The 20340-nt window shown below is 44.9% G+C and overlaps 1 protein-coding gene across 6 annotated transcripts in view; it reads right to left on the bottom strand.

Annotated features, from left to right (window-relative positions):
* The window catches only part of KCNC2 (potassium voltage-gated channel subfamily C member 2), a 103241-nt gene extending 87360 nt beyond the window's left edge, over nucleotides 1–15881 (bottom strand). For 3 of the 6 annotated variants that reach the window (XM_068164823.1, XM_068164799.1, XM_068164785.1), the window contains exons 1-2: nucleotides 15105–15417; nucleotides 13504–14264 (exon numbers count right to left, since the gene is read on the bottom strand). In XM_068164823.1, the coding sequence (XP_068020924.1) occupies nucleotides 13504–14264; nucleotides 15105–15114 (771 nt within the window). In that variant the 5' untranslated portion in view covers nucleotides 15115–15417. Of the gene's footprint in view, nucleotides 1–13503; nucleotides 14265–14945; nucleotides 15418–15692 lie in introns of those variants that run through there. The other 3 variants (XM_068164792.1, XM_068164817.1, XM_068164808.1) reach the window with 3 other exon arrangements.
* Nucleotides 15882–20340: the final 4459 nt, after the last annotated feature.

Here is a 20340-nt window from a genome sequence, read left to right on the forward strand (position 1 = left end):
AGGTCTCCCCAGATTCTTCTCTTCCCCAGGCTGAACAGCTCCAGCTTCCTCAGCCTGTCCTCATAGCAGAGGTGCTCCAATCTCTGACCATTTTCCTGGCCCTCCTCTGAACCCACTCCATCACAGGAACACATAGAACTACTTTTTTCATGCTAAATTCCTGTAATAGAAGGTTTCTTTTTAAGGCTACACAATGAATGTGAAACACAATCTGTCCTACTACACTCCTGATTCAGAATCCAGCTCTGTCAAATTCAAAACCTTGCACATCAACACGGTGCATGTGCAGGACAGAAAGCATGTGCAGCAGGCTTACAAAGTTATAATTCCATATTTTTTCTCTTGCTAAATACAAAATACTTCCCATCAATCCTAAATAAAATCTTTTATGCTAAGATCAGACATTACTCTGTGTAAGGAAAAGCTGCTGAAATTCAGCCCTGCCTCATGCATCTATTAACAACACCTCACAAATCTCAGAAGAAATGCCAAAAAGGCAGCTTTCTCCTGTCAAGTCTATAGGCAATGCTGATTCCTAATGGAAAAAGACACTGAGCATCCTGTTCCAAAGCAATTCAGTGAATGATGAGATCATTTGCCTGTCCATGATCACAGCAGACTTAGCACTTGTCAGCTACCATCTTTTGGAAGTCATTCAGTCACATTAACCACATGCTTCAAGGGCATCCTCAAATCTTGGCCAGACATAGCTAGAAGTGAAACTATTTACAAAATTTTCTGTAGTAATTCAGTGCAGGTTCCCTGGCATGTAAAGGTAATGTAATGCTAAACTGGGAGCAGGTGTTTGTGGAGGAAGAGAGAATATTCAAACCAACATCACTGGTCCCTCAGGCATCTGTAAAGATAGATCTTCAAAACATTCCAACCACATTGACAGCAATGCACTTGCTCTGCATGGCTTCCGTCTTACAGAACCATTAAGGTTTCTGATCCAGTCCAAAATATTTGACTTTATTTCACAACAAACTGTTAAACATCTTGCTCATGAAAATGTGTTTGCCTGTATAGGAAGACCTCTCAGCTAAAGTTCTTGCACATAAGAACTTAAGTATCATAGTAGTAGTATCAGTCAGGGTTGGAAGGGAGCACAAGGATCATCTAACTCCCACCCCCCTGCCATGGGCAGGGACACCCCACACTACATCAGGCTGGCCAGAGCCTCAGCCAGCCTGGGCTTAAACACCTCCAGGGACGGCACCCCAACCACCTCCCTGGACAACCCATTCCAGGGCTTCACCACTCTCATGGGGAAGAACTTCCTCCTCACCTCCAGCCTGAATCTCCCCACCTCCAGCTTCATTCCATTCCCCCTAGTCCTAGCACTACCTGAGATCCTGAGCAGTCCCTCCCCAGCCTTCCTGTAGGCCCCCTTCAGATACTGGAAGGCCACAATTAGGCCACCTCAGAGCCTTCTCTTCTCCAGACTGAACAGCCCCAACTCCTTCAGTCTGTCCTCATAGGAGAGGTGCTCCAGCCCTCTGCTCACCCTCGTGGCCCTTCTCTGGACACGCTCCAGCAGGACACAAAGATGGGTGTTGTTTCAGAATTAAGGAAGAGGTATCATCCATTTCTTTGAGAAAATCTCTTGCCAAAATGTACAGGAACTCAACTATTAGACTGCTATGTGCTTAGCCAATACTGATCACCTACACAGCTGAGCACAGATAACGAACACATTAAAAAGCAGCAAAGAATAGCTACTAGCCTTCACTAACCAATGCAAATAGTCCTGAAATATATAAAACAGGTGCTATCATAAGTATTATTCACATTGGACATTTGTTTGGAATCTTCTACCTTTTTTTTTTTTCCCTCTTCTTCTTCTTTTTTAAAAAAATCTGATAAAATGTCCCCCCTAGAAGTACAGCCTGAAAGCTTAACCCCTGCCATAGCTGGTGCCCGAGGCTCACCACCTGGCTGCATCTCAAAAGCAGCCACAGAACACAATCAAGAATCAATATGAAATCACTGAAAATATTTAACAAACTGCAGATCTCATTGGTAGCAAAGTCAGCTGTAGAGATTGACCAATATTTCTTATTTTAAGATCCTCTACTATATTGTGCCAGAATTTAATTGCAGGGATGGAATGCCAAACGCCTTTGAAAACCGCCAGCAATCTGCGAGGAAGACTGAGAATTACATTGCTTCAGGTGTTTTAAATTCTGAAACCCTTTTATTTCAGAAATGTTACTACTAAGTTTCAGCAGAGAAGCACTGACAACCTTATCCGTGTCAAACCCACCTTCATTCATCTCCTTGTGTTCCCCTGATACAAAGCAACCTTTACTAATATCACTGAAGAGCCTTCTCCCGTGTAGACCCTGCCTCAGTCAGTTCACAGCCTGGACAATATTTGCTTACTGATTCCATAGTTTTCTCCTTTCCATGTAGGTCAGGTGTGGGATGTATGCTTCCCTCTCTGAATACACTTTCCAACTGCTCTGCAAACAAAATTAGCGATATATTATGAGGATTTCCTCTCATTACTGCGTACACCCAAATGACTACACAGGCCCAGTTTAACCTCCACCGTGGATCCACTGCATGGAAAAAAACCCAAACAACAAAGGACCATGGGGTGATTATGCATGCCTAAATCTTTGGGCACAGGAACCAGAAAACAATACCCAACTTCCTTTAAAAAGTACCTAAGCTCTCCTTTGCTGTATTTGACAGTCACCAACTAGGATACAATTCTCCTTTGTTTTATTTTTTTCCTGCAGTATTTCAGCACAGTATAGTGTTTGGTTTGGTTTGTTTCAGTTATTTTTTCTGTTTTCTAAGGTAAGAGAGCATTTCTACCTTTCCAGTTTGCAGGCAAGGCAAATCACAGTGGTGTGGTGAAGCGCAGATATTATTGTCTAGCAAAGACATAAACCTGAATCTCTCTACACTCTCCATGTTCCTCCTAGCCTGACCAAGTAAGTTCATCACAACACAGACCCTACACCATTCACAGCTTTCACCTTTGGTGGTCCCTTCCAATGTCCAGTTGCACTGGATGCTAGGAAGCAGCTGGCAGCAGCTGATGCAGCTTTGAACCATCCTCATGTATGCTGTCACTGGATAGCAAAGAGAAGAGATCAGTACCTCCCTCTCCACTTCCCCTGATCAAGAAGCTGTAGAGGGCAAAAACTCCATTGCCACCAAGTATTTTAACAATTTGCTGAAATAATTTCCCAGACTAATGCACAAATCATAGAATAACAGAATGATATGTGTTGAAAGGAACCTTAGAGATCACCTAATTCCACCACCACCACCCACCACCCTCCCACTCCCCGGGCAGGGACACCTTCCCTGAATACCTCCAAAGAGGGAGCATCCATAACCTCTCAGGGCAACCTGTTCTAGTGTCTCACCACCCTCACTGCAGAGAATTTACTTCTATTATCCAGTCTAACTCTACCCTCCTCCAGCTTAAATGTAAAAGAAGTGCTCCCAGCTTCCTTCAGATTCTGGACGGCTGCTATAAGGTCTCCATGGAGCTTTCTCTTCTCCAAGGCTGAACAGCCCCCAGCTCCTGCAGCCTGTCCCCATACGGGGCAGATGTTTTTCAACATCAACTGTAGCCTAAAATTCAAATGGAAAACTGAAGGTAGATATCAGGTTTAGAAGTGAAAATTCAAGAAAACTCCCTTCCCAAATATGACCAGAAACCAGGAAGACAAATAAGGGTCCTTCCCTAAACCGCATCTGGATTAAACTCAGAGTACTGCAGAATTCCTGTCTGGGAAAAAAGCTTGCACAACACTTAAAAAAACAAAATCAAAAACAAAAACAAAAACTAACTTTTCTTTTTCAGCTCCTAACAATTATCATCTTGTGAAAATTAAGACACACTTGAAACCAATTATTAAAAACGATTGCCATTCATAAGGGCAAAGTATTACCAAGTGACAATGCAGAAGATAAAATAGCTCACTTGAAGGGTATAGAAAATTATTGAATATCTATGTAAAAATAAGGACTAATTAGGGCACCCTAATGAGGGTGGAGGTCAAGAGTATGGGGTCAGACTCTTTTCAGCAGTGCCCAGTGATAGGACAAGGGCCAATGAGTGTAAACTGGAACACGGGAGACTTCACTGAAACGTAAGGACAAACTTCTTCACTTTGAGGTTAATAGAGCACTAGAACAGGCTGCCCAGAAAGGCTGTGGAGTCTCCTTCTCTGGACACTCACAACTTGCCTGGAAGTTTTCCTTTGCAACCTGACCTGGGGAAACCTGTCTTAGCAGAGGGGCTGGGCATCTCCAGATGTTCCTTCCAACCCCTACAATTTTGTAATTCTGTGACTTCCTTTGGTGTTGTCTAAGAACTAAAGAATGCTTACATCCACATCTCCATATACTTTTAAAATATCATTTACATTGTCCTGTGACTTGATGATCTCTGAGGTCTTTTCCAACCTGGTTGATTCTATGATTAAGTGATTAAGTAATAATTTTTGCCACTACTTCTTAAAAAAATAATTCTGCTATTGCACAAGCTTTATATAAAATACTAATTACTACATACTCAATTACTCTCAATGTTATATTAGACAGCATATAAAAGACTGATATATTTTATGAATATTTATGGTCTGAGAAATTGAGCAGGCCAACAGAAATATGATTAGAAGACATCACTCTCCCCTCTACTGAGGAGCACCTGCCAGCAGGCTGCCATTGAGGACGATCGAACAATCTCAGCGCTGCGGCAGTGCCAGAGTGATGTCCCCTCGTGAAGCCATCAGGAACTCAGCCTGTGCTCCTCATTGCTACAGCAACATGTACACAACATTTCACAGCACTGCTCTGCAGCCCTCTGTGGAATTTCGTCTTCTCCAGTGCAATTCACTGAAAAAAAAAGTTTTCTCAGCATGAATTGAGTTTCAGCACTTGGTATCTGTGGCTCTAAAATCCCACATCTTTTAGGATAAGGACTAAACAGTTACAAAGATTACTTCTATGACAGTAGTACCCTACAAATTATCAAAACCCAACCCACAACTTCAAGGGATACTTCCCCTTTTTTCAAAGACTAGTCACAGTTTTTTTCAGGAGAGTGATTTTGTAAGCTATACATTAATGAAAATGGTAAACACTTGGGTAGCTATACTTTTTCCAGAAATAATAGTCTGGTATATTTAATGCATATTAATGAACTCTACCACACCATGCAGCACTGGGGCAAGAGATTCTGCTCCATTTACAACATTTTGCAGGAGCATATCGAAGACCTAATATCTAAGGTTCCCTGAGAAACTACCAAAGGCTATCTGTAATGAGAAAAGACTGAAGCCCAAAACCACAGCAACATCTCAGAATTTCCAGCTTAAAGGCAAGAACAGAAAGGGAAATTCAATAATTTGGATTTCAAGCTTCAAGCCAACACTTCAGTCAAACGTTCTGTAAAGCAAATCACAAATCACAAGAAATTGTATTTCATGTGATTAGATGGCACTCCACTTTTAACAGTACTGATTAACAGGTGGAAGTGGATTTTTTTCCTTCAAAAGTGCTTTAGTCATCATGAGCTACCAACCGAGATGTTAATTATCATAGTATCATAGTATCATTCAGGGTTGGAAGGGACCACAAGGATCATCTAGTTCCAACCCCCCTGCCATGGGGGCATTTGTAGGATGTTTTAAAGAATAAATAACTAAAAGAACAACAATGCAACAAACCAAACTGTGAGGTTTCATGTTTGTTCGCTGCAGCAGTTCCTGCAGCTCACTCTAACAAAACCCCCATTTAGTTATAGCAACATATACTTGCGTATGGCAGGAGAGGGACGAGAAAGGCCCTTGCTACAACCCTAACCTTTCATCACGTTGATGAACAGTGGCAACGCAAAGTTTAGATTAGTATGTCCATGCACAACTGTGTATTGTGTTCACCACTTCGTGTTATTTCTGGCATGTGAAATATCTCCATGTTTTAGCCCTTGCACCAGGAGAAAGGCTCTTTGGAAATAACAGCACATGTAAGTAAGAACGGATGTAGCTCCCCTGTTTTCTCTCCACGTGCAATTCTTGAATAGCCTTGCCAGCACTGCCTTTAAAAACAGATTTTTGTTCCTATGCAATTACCAATTTACACTGGAAAGGGTGTGTGCTTGTGAAAGAATGAGTCTCTGTACAGGAATTATATCAACACAAGAAATATACAGTATCACAGTATCACAATATAACTAAGGTTGGAAGAGACCTCGAGGACCATCAAGTCCAACCTATCAACACAGACCTCATGACTAGACCATGGCACCAAGTGCCACATCCAATCTCCTCTTGAACCCCTCCAGGGACGGTGACTCAACCACCTCCCTGGGCAGCCCGTTCCAATGACGAACAACTCGCTCGGTGAAGAGCTTTCTCCTCACCTCAAGTCTAAACCTCCCCTGGAGCAGCTCGAGACTGTGTCCCCTTGTTCTGGTGCTGGTTGCCTGGGAGAAGAGACCAACCCCTTCCTTGCTACAACCACCTTTCAGGTAGTGGTAGAGGGCAATGAGGTCACCCCTGAGCCTCCTCTTCTCCAGGCTAAACAATCCCAACTCCCTCAACCTCTCCTCATAGGGCTTGTGTTCAAGGCCTCTCCCCAGCCTTGTTGCCCTTCTCTGGACACATTCAAGTGTTTTGATGTCCTTCTTAAACTGAGGGGCCCAGAACTGGACACAGGACTCAAGGTGTGGCCTAACCAATGCAGAGTACAGGGGCACAATGACTTCCCTGCTCCTGCTGGCCACACTATTCCTAATGCAGGCCAGGATGCCATTGGCCTTCTTGGCCACCTGGGCACACTGCTGGCTCATGTTCAGGCAGCTGTCAATCAGTACCCCCAGGTCCCTCTCTGTTTGGGAGCTCTCCAGCCACTCTGACCCCAAGCAGAACAATAACCAAGAACTAAGCAGAACAATAACCTATAGCTTGATCTTCCCAACATCACCATATCTGTATTTCATTTGCCTACTCACAACAAAACAAATACACAAACAAATCATCAAAACAAAGCCCCAAGCCAACAAACTGCGAAAATCCCCACAAATTTCTCCACTGAATCAACAATTGTTTGTAAATCACATTGCCAGGAGGCCTAAAGAAGAGTTTAGTAAAGATACTTAAAAGAGAAGATACTTAAAAGAGAAGATACTAAGCCCACCGGGTGCTAAATGCAGACAGCACAAATCTTTTCTTTCCAGTTGTGGCTAAGGCAAACTACGTTTCTCCAAGATGAGCCACAAGTCTGAAGAGCAGGATGAGCAGGAGGACTCTCAGAGAAATGAAGAGTGATGAAATAGCACTTGTTAACAAGAAGAGTTTGTTTCTTCTGTATTAAAATCAGTGGATAATACTCCATAAGAGACTATCAACTAGCAAACATTTATATCGGGATGCCTTTCCTTTCATCTGACCCTTCTGCATCAGGGAATGGATGCTGAGGGAGCAAAGGACAATCAAGCTTTATACAAACTTCCTTTAAAATATCTTAAATTTCCTACAGCAAAGGAAACTAATCAAGGATTTGGGATCAGTCTGAGTTCTGAACATCTTTGATGATGGGCTAACACAAGTTCACCAAAAAAAGCCAATATGTTCACAAAGTACAGATGGATACATTTACCTTGGATGAAGTAGCAGGCAGTTTAAGAATACAGGGACTTTGGAGCTACCAATTTGCTGACATCACTTTTTTTCATATCATGACTGCATCCTGTGACAATGCAGAATACCTCATCTGATAGTAGCACTGTGATACCTCAGCTGATAGTAGCATTGAAGCTTAAACAACATTCAGCAGAAGGCATGAGCTATTCCTTCTACCACCATCTTAATCAGTTTGAAGATAAATTCTTGTCCCCAAAGTAAACCTCTCAGAAAGTTTTACCACTGTAAACACATGTGACAGGTAGTTAACTACATAAAGGAAGGGAATGTGGTCTGCCAGATTTTTCAACTACAAGTCCTTCTCACACCATTATCATCTTGGTCTCTGTATGTTAAGCTAATTTCCACTCCTGGTTACACCAAAGCAAATTCAGCCTAAGTCCATTAGCCAAAATGTTTTAGAGCCTTTGGCAGATGAATCTGGCTTGATGCATGTGCACATAACAGCATCTATTTCTGAAATGATAGGACAGATCATCTCTGCAGCATTTATGTCAGAGCCACGACAGAATGCTTTTCCCAGATGAATAAGTGCCAGTGAGAAGGCTGTTTTCAATGGGAAGAGGAAGCCAAGAGATGGCTTGTTTCTATGGAGACACTTAGCAGCATCAGGCAGAACAGCTGTAAAGGAAGAAGTTCGGGAGGCAGAAATTGTGCTGATTTCACCTCACTGATATGTCACTGCCATCAAAGGCCATCTACATTTAAGGTAGATCAAGATAATTTATGTTGAATACCTCATGTATTAACCTACAGTTTCCAACTGGGACTTTTAAAAGCCAGCACATCAGAAGTAGATTAGCAACAATTACTTAAAATGCAAGTTAGTCAGCCCAGGTGTGCATGAAGCTACAGTTATGTGGATATCTGTAACACTCATGCATTGTTTTTGTCATTAGGAACAAATCTTACTGTTTCTTTAACAACAGCAGCCCTCACAGGCTAAATGCTTCAAGGAGGGTGACTGGCTTTCACCAGTTTCATCTAATGGATTATTTTCCCACTTAATAAATTCAGGATTAGGGTAAGCAATATGGCAAAGGGAATAACCTCTCTGCAATTTCTTTATCCCTCTTCACTGTTTCCTATCATTTTCAGATAGAGGATGTCTGCATAACTTAAAAATTATGAAATGCCAGAATACTTGCTCTCTTTGTTGAATAAAAGAGAGAGAAAGGATTTTCATTTATGAACTATTCACTATAAATCTAGGATCATGTAGTCTGAAATTAACACATCTTCACTTCATTCATGGCATCTCAGAACATCTTGTCAGCATTTCTTCTACCAGAAAAACATCTTGCATATCACACAGCCAAAGCCCTAAAAGTTTAAGCCACTCCAGTTATTCGCTACAGCACACGACCAGGTATCTAGGTATCTGGAGAAAATGCAAAGAAAGAACAAAAGAAAGACAGAAGTCATCTTTGGTAAGAATCTTCTCCAATAAAATTCATGTAGAATTACCCTCCCAAGGGGATATGTAAGGCTGTATTTTCTCCTTCTCTGATCTCCGTCACTTCAGCTGACTTTCCAAATGTTCAAAGCTGGCACAGATGTTATGGGGAAGAGAATGGAGTCTCCAAAAATGTAACTTCACTTCTTCTCAGTGCTGTACAATGACAGGACAAGGGGCAATGGACACAAACTGGAACACAGGAGGTTCCCTGTAAACAACGGGAAAAGCTTCTTTGTTTGAAGGGCGGCAAAGCACTGGAACAGGCTGCTCAGAGAGGCTGTGGCGTTTCTGTCTCTGGAGGCATCCAAAACCTGCCTGGACATGTTCCTGTGTGATTTATTCTAGGTGATCCTGCTTTATCAAGGGGGCTGCACTAAGAGGTCACTCCCAACCCATACCATTCTATGATTCTGTGAAAGCAGTAGATGGGAACTTCATATTTCTACCCAACACTGCACTCCCCACTCCAATCCAGCTCCCCTCATGAGGAAGCAGCATGAGATCAGTATTTGTAAGTACACTAGCAAGGATCAAGTATCTTGATGCCTTAGGCTGCAAGGCTTTTGTGATTTTATTCAGGGTTCAGTGAATACTTACAGCAAACTTTGCAAGTACTTGTGAATTAGTCCTTCACCTTCCCTGTAAACCAAGTAACTATAATCTTTCCTGCAAATGAAGTCTGAACAGCAAAAGGGTTGGCCAACGTGCCTTCAGCTGCTAAAAAAAGGCAAAGGTGCTGCAGGCAGTGTCTACTCAAGTGCCCTGGGCCACACTGACTCCCATGCTGCTGAGCTTCCCAACTTTGCAGACACTTCCCCTGTTGCCTTTGAACAGATTTACAACCTTCTCAGAAAATAAAGGATATAGTGCTGTAATCTTTGTGAATCGCAGGGCCATTTTGAGTTCCTGCACTGAGTGCAGCAGTAATCCATAATCCTTGGGTAAAATTAATGACAAATACTAATTACTTTTTTAAGCAGAGTCATGTTTCAACTATTACTCAAAAGTAAAAGGCCTTAAAAGCTTAGTTAATGTGAAATACAATAGCTGAGACTAGTGCTGCCATTGTAGATCCTGCTGGGTAGCTCCAGACACTTTTAAACTCAGTGCTTAGTTGTGCTTCTTCCACTTTCTTTTAAACTACTTAGACATAGCTTTACAATTAACTAAAGCATAATGACTACTTGCACTCATAAGCCATCAGAGTATACCAAAATCCTGTACAGGTATTACCCAGCAAAACCCATAGTACGCAAGTTTGATTCAGATAAGGCTCAGGTAAGCGTCTGTTTCAGAGATGCTTAAATCAGCACACAGAAAGGTTTTGTTGCCTGGTGCTTCTCCTCCTCCTGTGACAGTATTTCCATCTCTACATAACAGCATTCCACCCAACAGCAGTTTGCAAATGATTGCTCTGTTAAGCCTGGAGTAAAAAGAGTACTACTGTACTCTAATTTAAAGTCTATGAAATTCAAAATGATAAGATGAAAACAGACAAAATATTCAGATGCGGCTCCTGAACTTGAGAAGCAAAGAGAGGTGTTGCAGATTTCCAAGCAGTTGTGTGTACATGGTTTACGTTTTATACTTTAAAACCCCATGTTTAGGAGATGTCACTGTATGAGTACCAAACTGCACACACTGAAAGCTGAAATTTTCCTTTAGAATCTCAGATGAAGTAAACCTTCTTGTCAACAAAGTATTCCACTGTTTATATAACATCACTGGATGGTCTTGCTAGAATAATCTTGTGTGTGCACTATCCCCCAATAGGTTACCATGGCAACTTGTATTTGAATTGCTATAAATTTCTGGGTTTAGAGATCACATTTTTAGGATAAAGAAAATCACAAATATTAAGTATAATTTCATTAATAGAAAATATCCCATTTTTATCATCACCATACTTCCCAGAAAAGACATTGCTGAAGTTAAATCAGGCAGTAATGCTAAAAAGAAAAAAAATTACCACAGTTATCAAGAAAGTTTACTCCTAAGCAGCCTTATCGTAATCTAAGTGCTGTGTGAGTCAATAGCTCATGCTGTGAGGCAAAGATTGATGTTCACGGAGTTCTGTCTTGGTTTCAGAAAGCCCAGGATTTCACTCAAGTGATAGTGGGGTTAGTCATCATTTCAGCTGATACAAAACAAAAGCGTATTCGCCAGAATAATCAGAAAATAATGTCTTCATTTCAGGTGTGGGAAAACCTTGAAGTGAAAGTAACACCTCTGTTCCAAACTGAAGTTACCATAACCTTCAATTACTGTGTTCAAGAGTGCTTACTAAGTGCACTTAGTCTTTAGTCCTTACATACACATTTACTTAATGCTTTAAAACTTGACAATTCTCGAAGTTGTCTTCCTACATGAAAGATCAAGGTTCAGAGCAGCAGCCCTGAAGAAAATGAAAACACTGACTTTAAACATTGTCATTGCAGTTCTAACACCACCTTGTTCTGCATGCCTGGAGTTGGAGGCAGAATACAATCTTTAAAACCAGCTTGTAAGTTATGGAAATGTAAATATCTTTTAAGAAATTAATATTGTCACATCACAGTTTTCTATTATGGTCTAAATTACAGCATTCATTTTAGAAACACAGAAGATTTTTACCTGAGCCTCTGCTGGTTCAGAATGGTTTGGTACAGATGGAAAATTTGGAAAGCAAGTGCCCACAGGTTCTGTCCAAGAGTGGACCGAAGCAAACTGAACCCCCCGGTGACAGCTACAATTCCAGGGGGCAGCTACAATCAGCATGCCTACCTTCCTATTTCTCCTGATACCTTCCATTTAATCTTTACTCTGTACTCCTCATTTCTCCAGCAAAGTTGAGCGGAGAGATTCCCTACTATGAAAACTGCAGAACTGGCACTCTCCACAACATTGTAAGGACAGACAACCTGCAGCACAAGCACCATGCACACCACTGTTTTGTCGGGTAACTGACAGCCACATTTTCTTAAGGAGTCAGACAGCTTATAAAATGCAAGCAACGTGTCATTGATGAGCAGAGATAGACACTTCTGGCACTTTTTCTTCAGAACCAATCTTTTATTAAAAACGTATTTCAAGTATCAGCTGGAGCCAGCTGTCAAGGGAAAATGTATTGGTGGGCACCTTCAGAAACATAAACACCACTCTCACTTGCCAAGTGACAGCAGTAACGACAAGGATTTTAACTTCCTGTTCAACTTACCTCACTAAGCTTTCACAGAGACTGCACTAGGCCGTAGTACTACTCAGGAATTCACTTAACCACACACTCATAGTCATATCAGTGAGACTTGCAGTGAAATCATTGAAATGATCAGCAGGCAACACCCACCAGAGCTGCAGTTTCTGCAGGATGAGGCTTAGCTCTGAACACTTCACAGGAATCCTGGTAAATATGCTGCAAACCACTTATTACCATTTTGTAATCAAACAATTCCAATTACAAGTTCTTTTTCTTGTATTGCAGGGAGAATTTGCTGGTGGTTACTCCTCTTGTTTGTAAATTTGAGGCAACGCTGTATGTTTCTCCCAGAGGAGTTACAACCATTTGTTCCAAAGCCCTAGGTTAGAAAGCAAACCCACATGACCACTGACAACAGCAACTAAAAGACAGCACTAAAATCCAGAAAGTAGTCAGCATCAAAATCTAAAATCCCTACCCAAACAATGGACATTACCTATGCCCTCAGTGAGGGTCATCCTGAGAAATCAATGGAGGAGGAGCCAGGGTGACCCAACCACACTTACTTTGTTAACTCAGATCACCTCCCAGTGCAGACAGAGCAAAGCTGGGAAAGGGCTGAGGTCACTTTCCAGCAATACCATCACCAGGTCACCCCAAACCCAAGACCTCCAACAGCTAGGAGAGAGATGACAGCCTACTGGTGGGGCCAGCTGCCCCAGTCCCAGACATACTTCTATGCAGGTGCTCAGAAAGGACAAGGGCACCTTGGGGCTAGGCTGCTCCTGCCTGCACACACACACAAATGGGTCCCCCAGGGAATGCACCTCCACACTCCCAGGTCAGGAGGGTGAGTGTGGCTCCCTCGGAGGATCCTCAGGGCACAAATCCCACCTCACCTCATGTATGCTCCCCTGGGGGGGGGGCACTGGCAAAGCAGAATCCCCTCACAGACTGACATCACCGGCAGATGTGGAGGGGACAAACACAACCACCCCACAGGGGCCAACATCACCCCCACACAGTGGCCCACCAAGGCACAGCCTCTGCATGCCCAAGCCAGCTGAGGCAAGCTTCCCCTCGACACCCCACACATCTGCCTCCCCATGCAGGGAACCATGATGTGCACACCCCTGGCAGCCCCTCAACCTCCCCAGCTGCCTCGGGAGGGAGCGCCAGCCGTCGGCGCTTACCCTGGCAGCCCGTGAGGAGTAGGGGTCCTCGAAGAGTGCCCAGACGCGGGGCTGCAGCCGCCGCCAACGCCCGCCCTTGCCCTCGGCGGTTGCCCCCACGTCCTCGATGCCCAGCCTCTTGGCAGCCAGGTCGTCGTCGTCACCATCAGGGGGTGGCTCTCCCGTCAGCAGGTCAGGCGCCTCGAAGATGTCCAGGGCCTCCTCGGCGTCACGGTGCTGGCGGTATGTCATCCAGCAGCAAGGCTCCACGTCGGTCTCGTCGATGCCCCAGAAGGCCAGCTCCTCCTCGAAGAGCGGCCCGCAGACGTCGGCAGGGCAGTGCAGCTTGCCGGTGCGGTAATAGTTGAGCACATAGGCAAAGACCCCCGGGTGCCGGTCAAAGAAAAACTCACTGACGCCGCCGTTGCCCCGGGGACTGCAGCCGCTGCCAGGCTCCGGGCACCCGCCCGCCGGTGGTAGCGGCGGGTTCGGGGGAGGCGGCGGCTCCTCGCCGCTCGGGGACTCGCTCCGGCACTCGCAGGCGAGCAGGGCCAGGCGGGTCCCCGGCAGAGTCTTCAGGGTGCTGCGGTAGGTCTCGTGCCGCGTGCCCCCCACGTTGAGGATCACCCTCTCGTTGTCCTCGAGCTTCCCCATCGCTCCGGGTCGGACATGACTGGGAAAGGCTCGGGAGGCGGCAGAGGGGGTGAGGGGATAGGGGAACGGTCGCTGAGCGGGGGCACAGCCTGTCGCCGGCAGGTCCGCGGTGGACGAGCTTCTTCTGCCTTAAAAGCAAACAGAAACAAGAAATCGAGGAGAAGCCTCACTAGGCATCGCCGAGCGGAGGGGAAAGCTACTCCCCGCCGCCCCTGCCTACCCCAGCGCTCTCCGTTCCTAGACCTCCTGCCGCCGCGCACCTCTCGGCCCCGCGGCCACCCACCGCCGGGCAGCAGCTACGGGCAGGGCTCTCCCGCCTGCCCGCCCTGGGTAGTGCTCCGGGCGCTCTCCGCCTTTCCCGTGGGAACAGGCTACCGAAATAGCACTGCCGCTTCTCCCGCGTGAGGATCCGCCACCTCTCCCACCCCGCTCTCCCTCTAGGGGGATGGAATAGAAAGTCTGTGGTTAATTATTTAATGGGCATCTATCTTTTATTATCGTAACAGCTTGGAGGAGGGGAGAAGGGGTTGCGGAAAAGGTTTAGAGGTTTGTCTCTTTTCCTCCCATCTCTAATGTGGAAGGGGAGGATTGCTTTTGGGGAAGAAATACCAAGCCCCTCATTAAACCGACAGCAGGCACACCCTTGGAAAGGCTGTCGGAGTGGAGCTCGGCTCGCTACTTTCTCAGACAAATCACGAACACGAGCGTGCATCGCGGGGAAAGGCCGGTGGTCCCAGCGCCGGGCTGTCCCGGGTTCCCCCCGGCTGCCCCCCGTCAACCCGTCTTCCTCCTCGCCGCCCCCCAAATACCTTTGCAGAGGAGAGCGAGCTGCTTTTCTTCTCCAGCGGGTTTCGGCTGCGCGGGGCGGCAGACGCCGCGTTCCAGCTGCTCTCAGTGCCTCCCTGCCAGGCGAGAGCTACTTGTTGGTGGGTTGGGGTTTTTTTTTCGCGTTCAGGTAGCTGTTTTACCTCTCTCCATGCTCAACTCCGAAAGGCTCAAAAGCTCCCACCGCCCGCTCGCAGATCCCCTCCTCTCATTTCACAGCCGCAGCCTTTCTGCACCGCAGGCGGCGATCGGAGTCATGGGCGGCAAGCCGGGACACCTCGGGGACCGGTGCTGCCGTATTTCCAGCGCCTGTTGGGGAAGACGAGCCCGAAGGTGGAACACGCATCTCATCTGAGGCTGAGGCTCCTCCCTGGGGCGGGCAGGGGAGCCGTCATTCCGTACCCCTCCAGTCCCCCACTCCCAGGCCTGCGGGGCACAGGGAGGCGACAGCAAAAACAAATACCACAGCCCTCTGAAAAAACGCAGCACCGCCTCCTCTCCCGCTCCATGTAAATTTGGTTCGATTAAGGAAAACACGCGGGAAGAGATCGAGGCTAGAAAATAGCTATTTTTCAGAGGAATGCAAGAAAAGCAGCGCCTAGCTACAGGTGACTGCGGAGAGGAGCTGCTCAGCCCCTCAGGAGAGGGTCCTGCCCCTGGCAGATCGGTACCTACAGCCGCCGGCTCGCCCCGCTCCCACAAGCTCGGTGTGAGGAGAGGGGGATGCGCACCGTGACTGCAGCGGCGAGGCGCGCCCCGGCTCCCGGCATCCACCGAAGCCTGCTCCAGCGCTGGCCAAAAGGCGGTAGAGCCCCTTCGCCCGGGGACCGAACAGGGAGAATGATCTCAAGGAGAGGAGATGCAACTTTCATCTCATCTGGGAAAAACAGATACAGAGCAGCACGTACACTTCGGACGCTGGAGATTTCATCTGTTGGAGGGTGGGGACAGCGGTGGGGGAATGTGAGGAACTCCTAATAGATGGAGCCCAATGCCTGTGCCAAAGCCTGCCTCCAAACCAGCCAAGTTATTTTCTAAATCCTATTTTTCTTATTCTGGATTTCAGCTGGGTTGGTCAATGAGAAAAAAGGCTTCCAGACCCAGAGAGAAGATACACAAAGTGAGAGATCTTCCCTCTTGCCACTTCCTCAAAAGAAAAGTTCCTCCACACCAACAGCATTCACTGACATGAAGTAGGATTATGAGTGGAATAATGCTATCTGAAACACCTCCTTGCATCTCAGAGACCTTGGCTGGGCACTTGCTGGCGTTGGGAAGGAAAAGCTCTCCTGCAAGCGATTCTCAGAGGGACACTATGCTTAGACCAGATTGCTTTAACCCAGATATGTCTACATCTAGCATCCATGATGCAAACACAGACTTCCAAAGCAGCAGCAACTTCAATCAGCAGGCTTCAAAAGCTTTCTCCACATGTATGTTTTGAAGGTCCTTAAAAAAAATAAAAATAAAAAAAATCAGGCAATATATATCCTGCCAAAGTAGATCTAATCAGCAGGCAGAAACTCCCAGGAGCCAAGATTAATATTCAATTACACAGATGCAAATCCAGTGGAAAGGACTCACTCATCCTAAACCAAAGTAACATTGCTCATGTCATACTTGCTTTTCTTTGCAGAGAGGAATTTTCTGAAAGGGGGACACAGAGAAGGAGGGAGTAAGCCAAAATGAATATTCATTCTCTTTTCTCTGCCCTACGAGAGGTTTCTAGAGAAATGCAAAATATTAAAGCTCTGCAGCATTCATCCATTATGGAAAACCGTGGGGTGGCAGCAGCTACCAAAACACTAAACTGTATCATCACAGAGTACCAGGGCTTCCCTCTAGACTGTGACTGTCTGCTCAAACCCCCTCGTCTGTGCTCAAGTTACAAGGCATGCACTCCTCTTCACGAAAACACCCCAAACAAAACCATTCCAAATCAAAAGAACTAAAGGTGACACCACCTAAAACCCTGCCCCTCCAAAAAAAGCCCCACAACCCACCCAACAGCCCAAGAAACCTCAGACTAACAAGGACGGCACCACATAAGCAAACACTTTACAGTCACTCCCTGCAATGCCAATGCCACAAAAAAAGGCATTTACACCTCAGACTTTGGAAGCACATGCAATTTGTTATTGCTTGGGGAAGAATGATCCACATATTTCCAACTGGTAAGAAAAGGAATGGCCTCTTCCAGAATACAACAGTCCTTCAGTCACGTCAAAATGTCCATACTCTACAACGTGTCTGTTTCTAAATATAGTGTTAATTTCCCAGCGTGTCACTCTTCCCTGTATTTTCACCATGTGGCAGACTCCTTGACAAAAGACAGAATTATATTAGACATTGACTTTCCAGAGCTGACACTTTCTTAAATAAAAAAAAGTCCAGAGCAGAGCCACAAGGGTGATTAGGGGAGTGGAACATCTCCTTTATGAGGACAGGCTGAGGGAGCTGGGGCTCTTTAGTTAGGAAACTGAGAGGTGACCTCATTCATGTTTATAAATATGTGAAGGGCAGCGGTTGAGATGATGGAGGCAGGTTCTGCTCAGTGATGCCCAATCACTAGGACAGTAGTGCGAGCTGGAGGAGGGGAAGTTCCCAACAAACATAAGGAAAAACTTCTTCACTGTGAGGGTGACAATGCACTGGAACATGCTGCCCAGAGGGATTGTGGAGTCTCCTTCTCTGGAGACATTAAAAACCCACTTGGATGCGTTCCTGTGTGATCTGCCCTAGGTGATCCTGCTCTGGCAGAGGGGGTTTGTACTACATGATTTTTTCAGGTCCCTTTCAAGCCCTAATGTTCTGTAATTCTGTGACAATATTCTACATAGTCAATTGTAGTAACTTTTATTAATTAATTTCTCCTCTACAGGAGATAGACCTGAATTTTTGCACTCCTTAGTGCCTCCAGTAAAAGTGGAGGCATAAGACATACATAAGAGAGAGAACTGCACCTCCTGAGTGAATCTCACGATGAACTATATCTGCAAATGGAACAAAATCCAAAACCTATTTATACATATTCTCAAGAACATGAACGCAAAAGTGAAGTGGAAACATTTCTGTAGCTCAGGATTTGAAACTTTCTTTGAGGAACTGGCTGACACTGAACAATGCACAACCAATTTTCCCTGCAGGAGAGGTATGATGAAATAAAAGGTCCTGTGTTGGTTTAATCGGCAAAGCAATAAAATTAGATGTGAAGACTGCTACCAGAAACCCAAGGCAAATGAGGGTTTACTTACTAGCAACCATTCTAACTACCTGAATGGAGGTTGTAGCCAGGTGGGGGTTGGTCTCTTCTCCCAGGCACCCAGCACCAGAACAAGAGGACACAGTCCCAAGCTGTGCCAGGGGAGGTTTAGGCTGGATGTTAGGAAGAAGTTCTTCCCAGAAAGAGAGATTGGCCATTGGAATGTGCTGCCCAGGGAGGTGGTGTAGTCACCATCACTGGAAGTGTTTAAGAAGAGCCTGGACGAGGCACTTGATACCATGGTTTAGTTGATTAGATAGTGTTGGACTTGATGATCTCAAAGGTCTTTTCCAACCTGGTTATTTGTGACTGTTTTAGGCTGTGCCTTTAAGAAAGGGACAGTTGCCGGAAGACTCTGGCTGAATGTTTTGAAAACAAAGATATTCTAAATTAATTTCATTGGTAGATTGGTAGAATGCAACTTTAAGTTTTAGTTTAGTTTGAGTCCCAGTCTCAGTTGTTCTGTCTTTTCAGCCTGTCTGTTTTCAGTCTCTCTCTGAGCAACAGCTGCTGGATGGAGTTAACCTTGAACTAATAGATAAGAATAATTCTTGCATACACTTTGAGCTCACAGAATCTCCTCCTTAATAATTACCTTTTCTCTCTCTCTAACCCTTTTTGGGAAAAAGGGATGTAGGGGGAGAGAAGGAGTATGGGGAGGGGGGGGCCCTCCTGGCTGGAGGAGGGAGTTTTGTTCTGTATTATGTTCTTTGCTGTATATTTCTGTATATATATTGTAAATACTGTATATTGTGTATATATATCCATCTGCATTTCACCCTGCTTGTATATATAGCTTTAATTCATCTCTGCTTCTCCGACTGAGTTAGCCGTGGGTTCTTTGCATGTGGGGGAGAACTGAACTTTCTCTCACCACCACATTATTCTAGTCTAGTCTAGTCTTTCTATTCCATTTGCAAGCTTGAGTTCTATCATCAGGTCACCTGCTGCCTAGCAATGAAAGAGCAAATGGAAGAAAGGACTTACACAAAACCAGACTTGAGGACAATGCAGCATACCCTAGTTACTGTCATGCTCTGAATGACATCCTGGAGGAGCTCTGTCCCAGTTAACTAGGGGATCCCTGGAAAGGTTAACCTGGCCAGCTACCATCTGTCTCTCCAAGGAGAGCATGAGAAGCAGAAGCCACCAAGTTTATGTAGTGCAGGTCACCATCTCATATTTTTCCTATGATGTTGTAATTAGGAAACAAACCCAAAAATTAATCAATTTTATAATAAAAAATTATAACGGAAAGCAATGCAACAAAGCCAAAATACAATCAATTTATATAAGCTTAGTTGATTGTTAATTAAATGAATGGATGATTTTAAATATCCACTGTCATTAACATTTTATTTAGTTTCCACTTTTATGTATCTTTCTATTCTGTCTTATTATTTAGAATAATTGCTACTCTTTACAATTACATGTACTAATTTATTATGGATCTTGCAGAACATGACAGCCACATTATACTAAGGTACATCAATGACTGGCTGGAATCCTACCCTGTAACTGTAGCAACTGAAATAATACCTTAACTAAATGTCTGTGAAATACAACTGTGAGGAGCCATGCTGCAGTGAAACTGGACAAGGCTGGAAACAGCCAGCAGAAAGTTGTCGTTGGTTTTAAATTCCAGAGCACAACTGCGTTTTCAGTTAATGGAGTTGATCCATAAACTTGGTTTGATCAATAATGGTGAAAAACAAATGGACAAACAAACAAAAAGTCTAACTGCAGAAAAATAAATAAAACTAAGATTAGACAGCAAAAATGGACAAAACGTGAAAGCTGCTGTGAAATCAGCAGCAGGCAGGAGTCCTCTGTACAAGGCCCTGCATACACACAGGTGTGCTTCTCGTGCCTTCCTCCAGTCCGGATCTTCAATGCTGTGTGGAATGTGGCATCTCTCATCCAAAAAATGAAAAAGTGAAAGTGTTCCTTGTACATTTGATTTATGAAGGAAAGAAAGAATATGGACAAGTGCAGAGCCATGCACCTGAGGAGAAACAACACCAGGCACCAGTACCAACTAGGGGCTGTCCTGCTGGAAAGCAGCTCCATGAGAAAGACCTTGGAGTGCTGGTGGACAGCAAGTTCTGCCCCTGGGG

This window comes from Melanerpes formicivorus, unplaced genomic scaffold (genome assembly GCF_026170545.1).
Source record: "Melanerpes formicivorus ecotype bairdi unplaced genomic scaffold, bMelFor1.0.p_v2 SCAF_3, whole genome shotgun sequence".
NCBI lineage: Eukaryota > Metazoa > Chordata > Aves > Piciformes > Picidae > Melanerpes > Melanerpes formicivorus.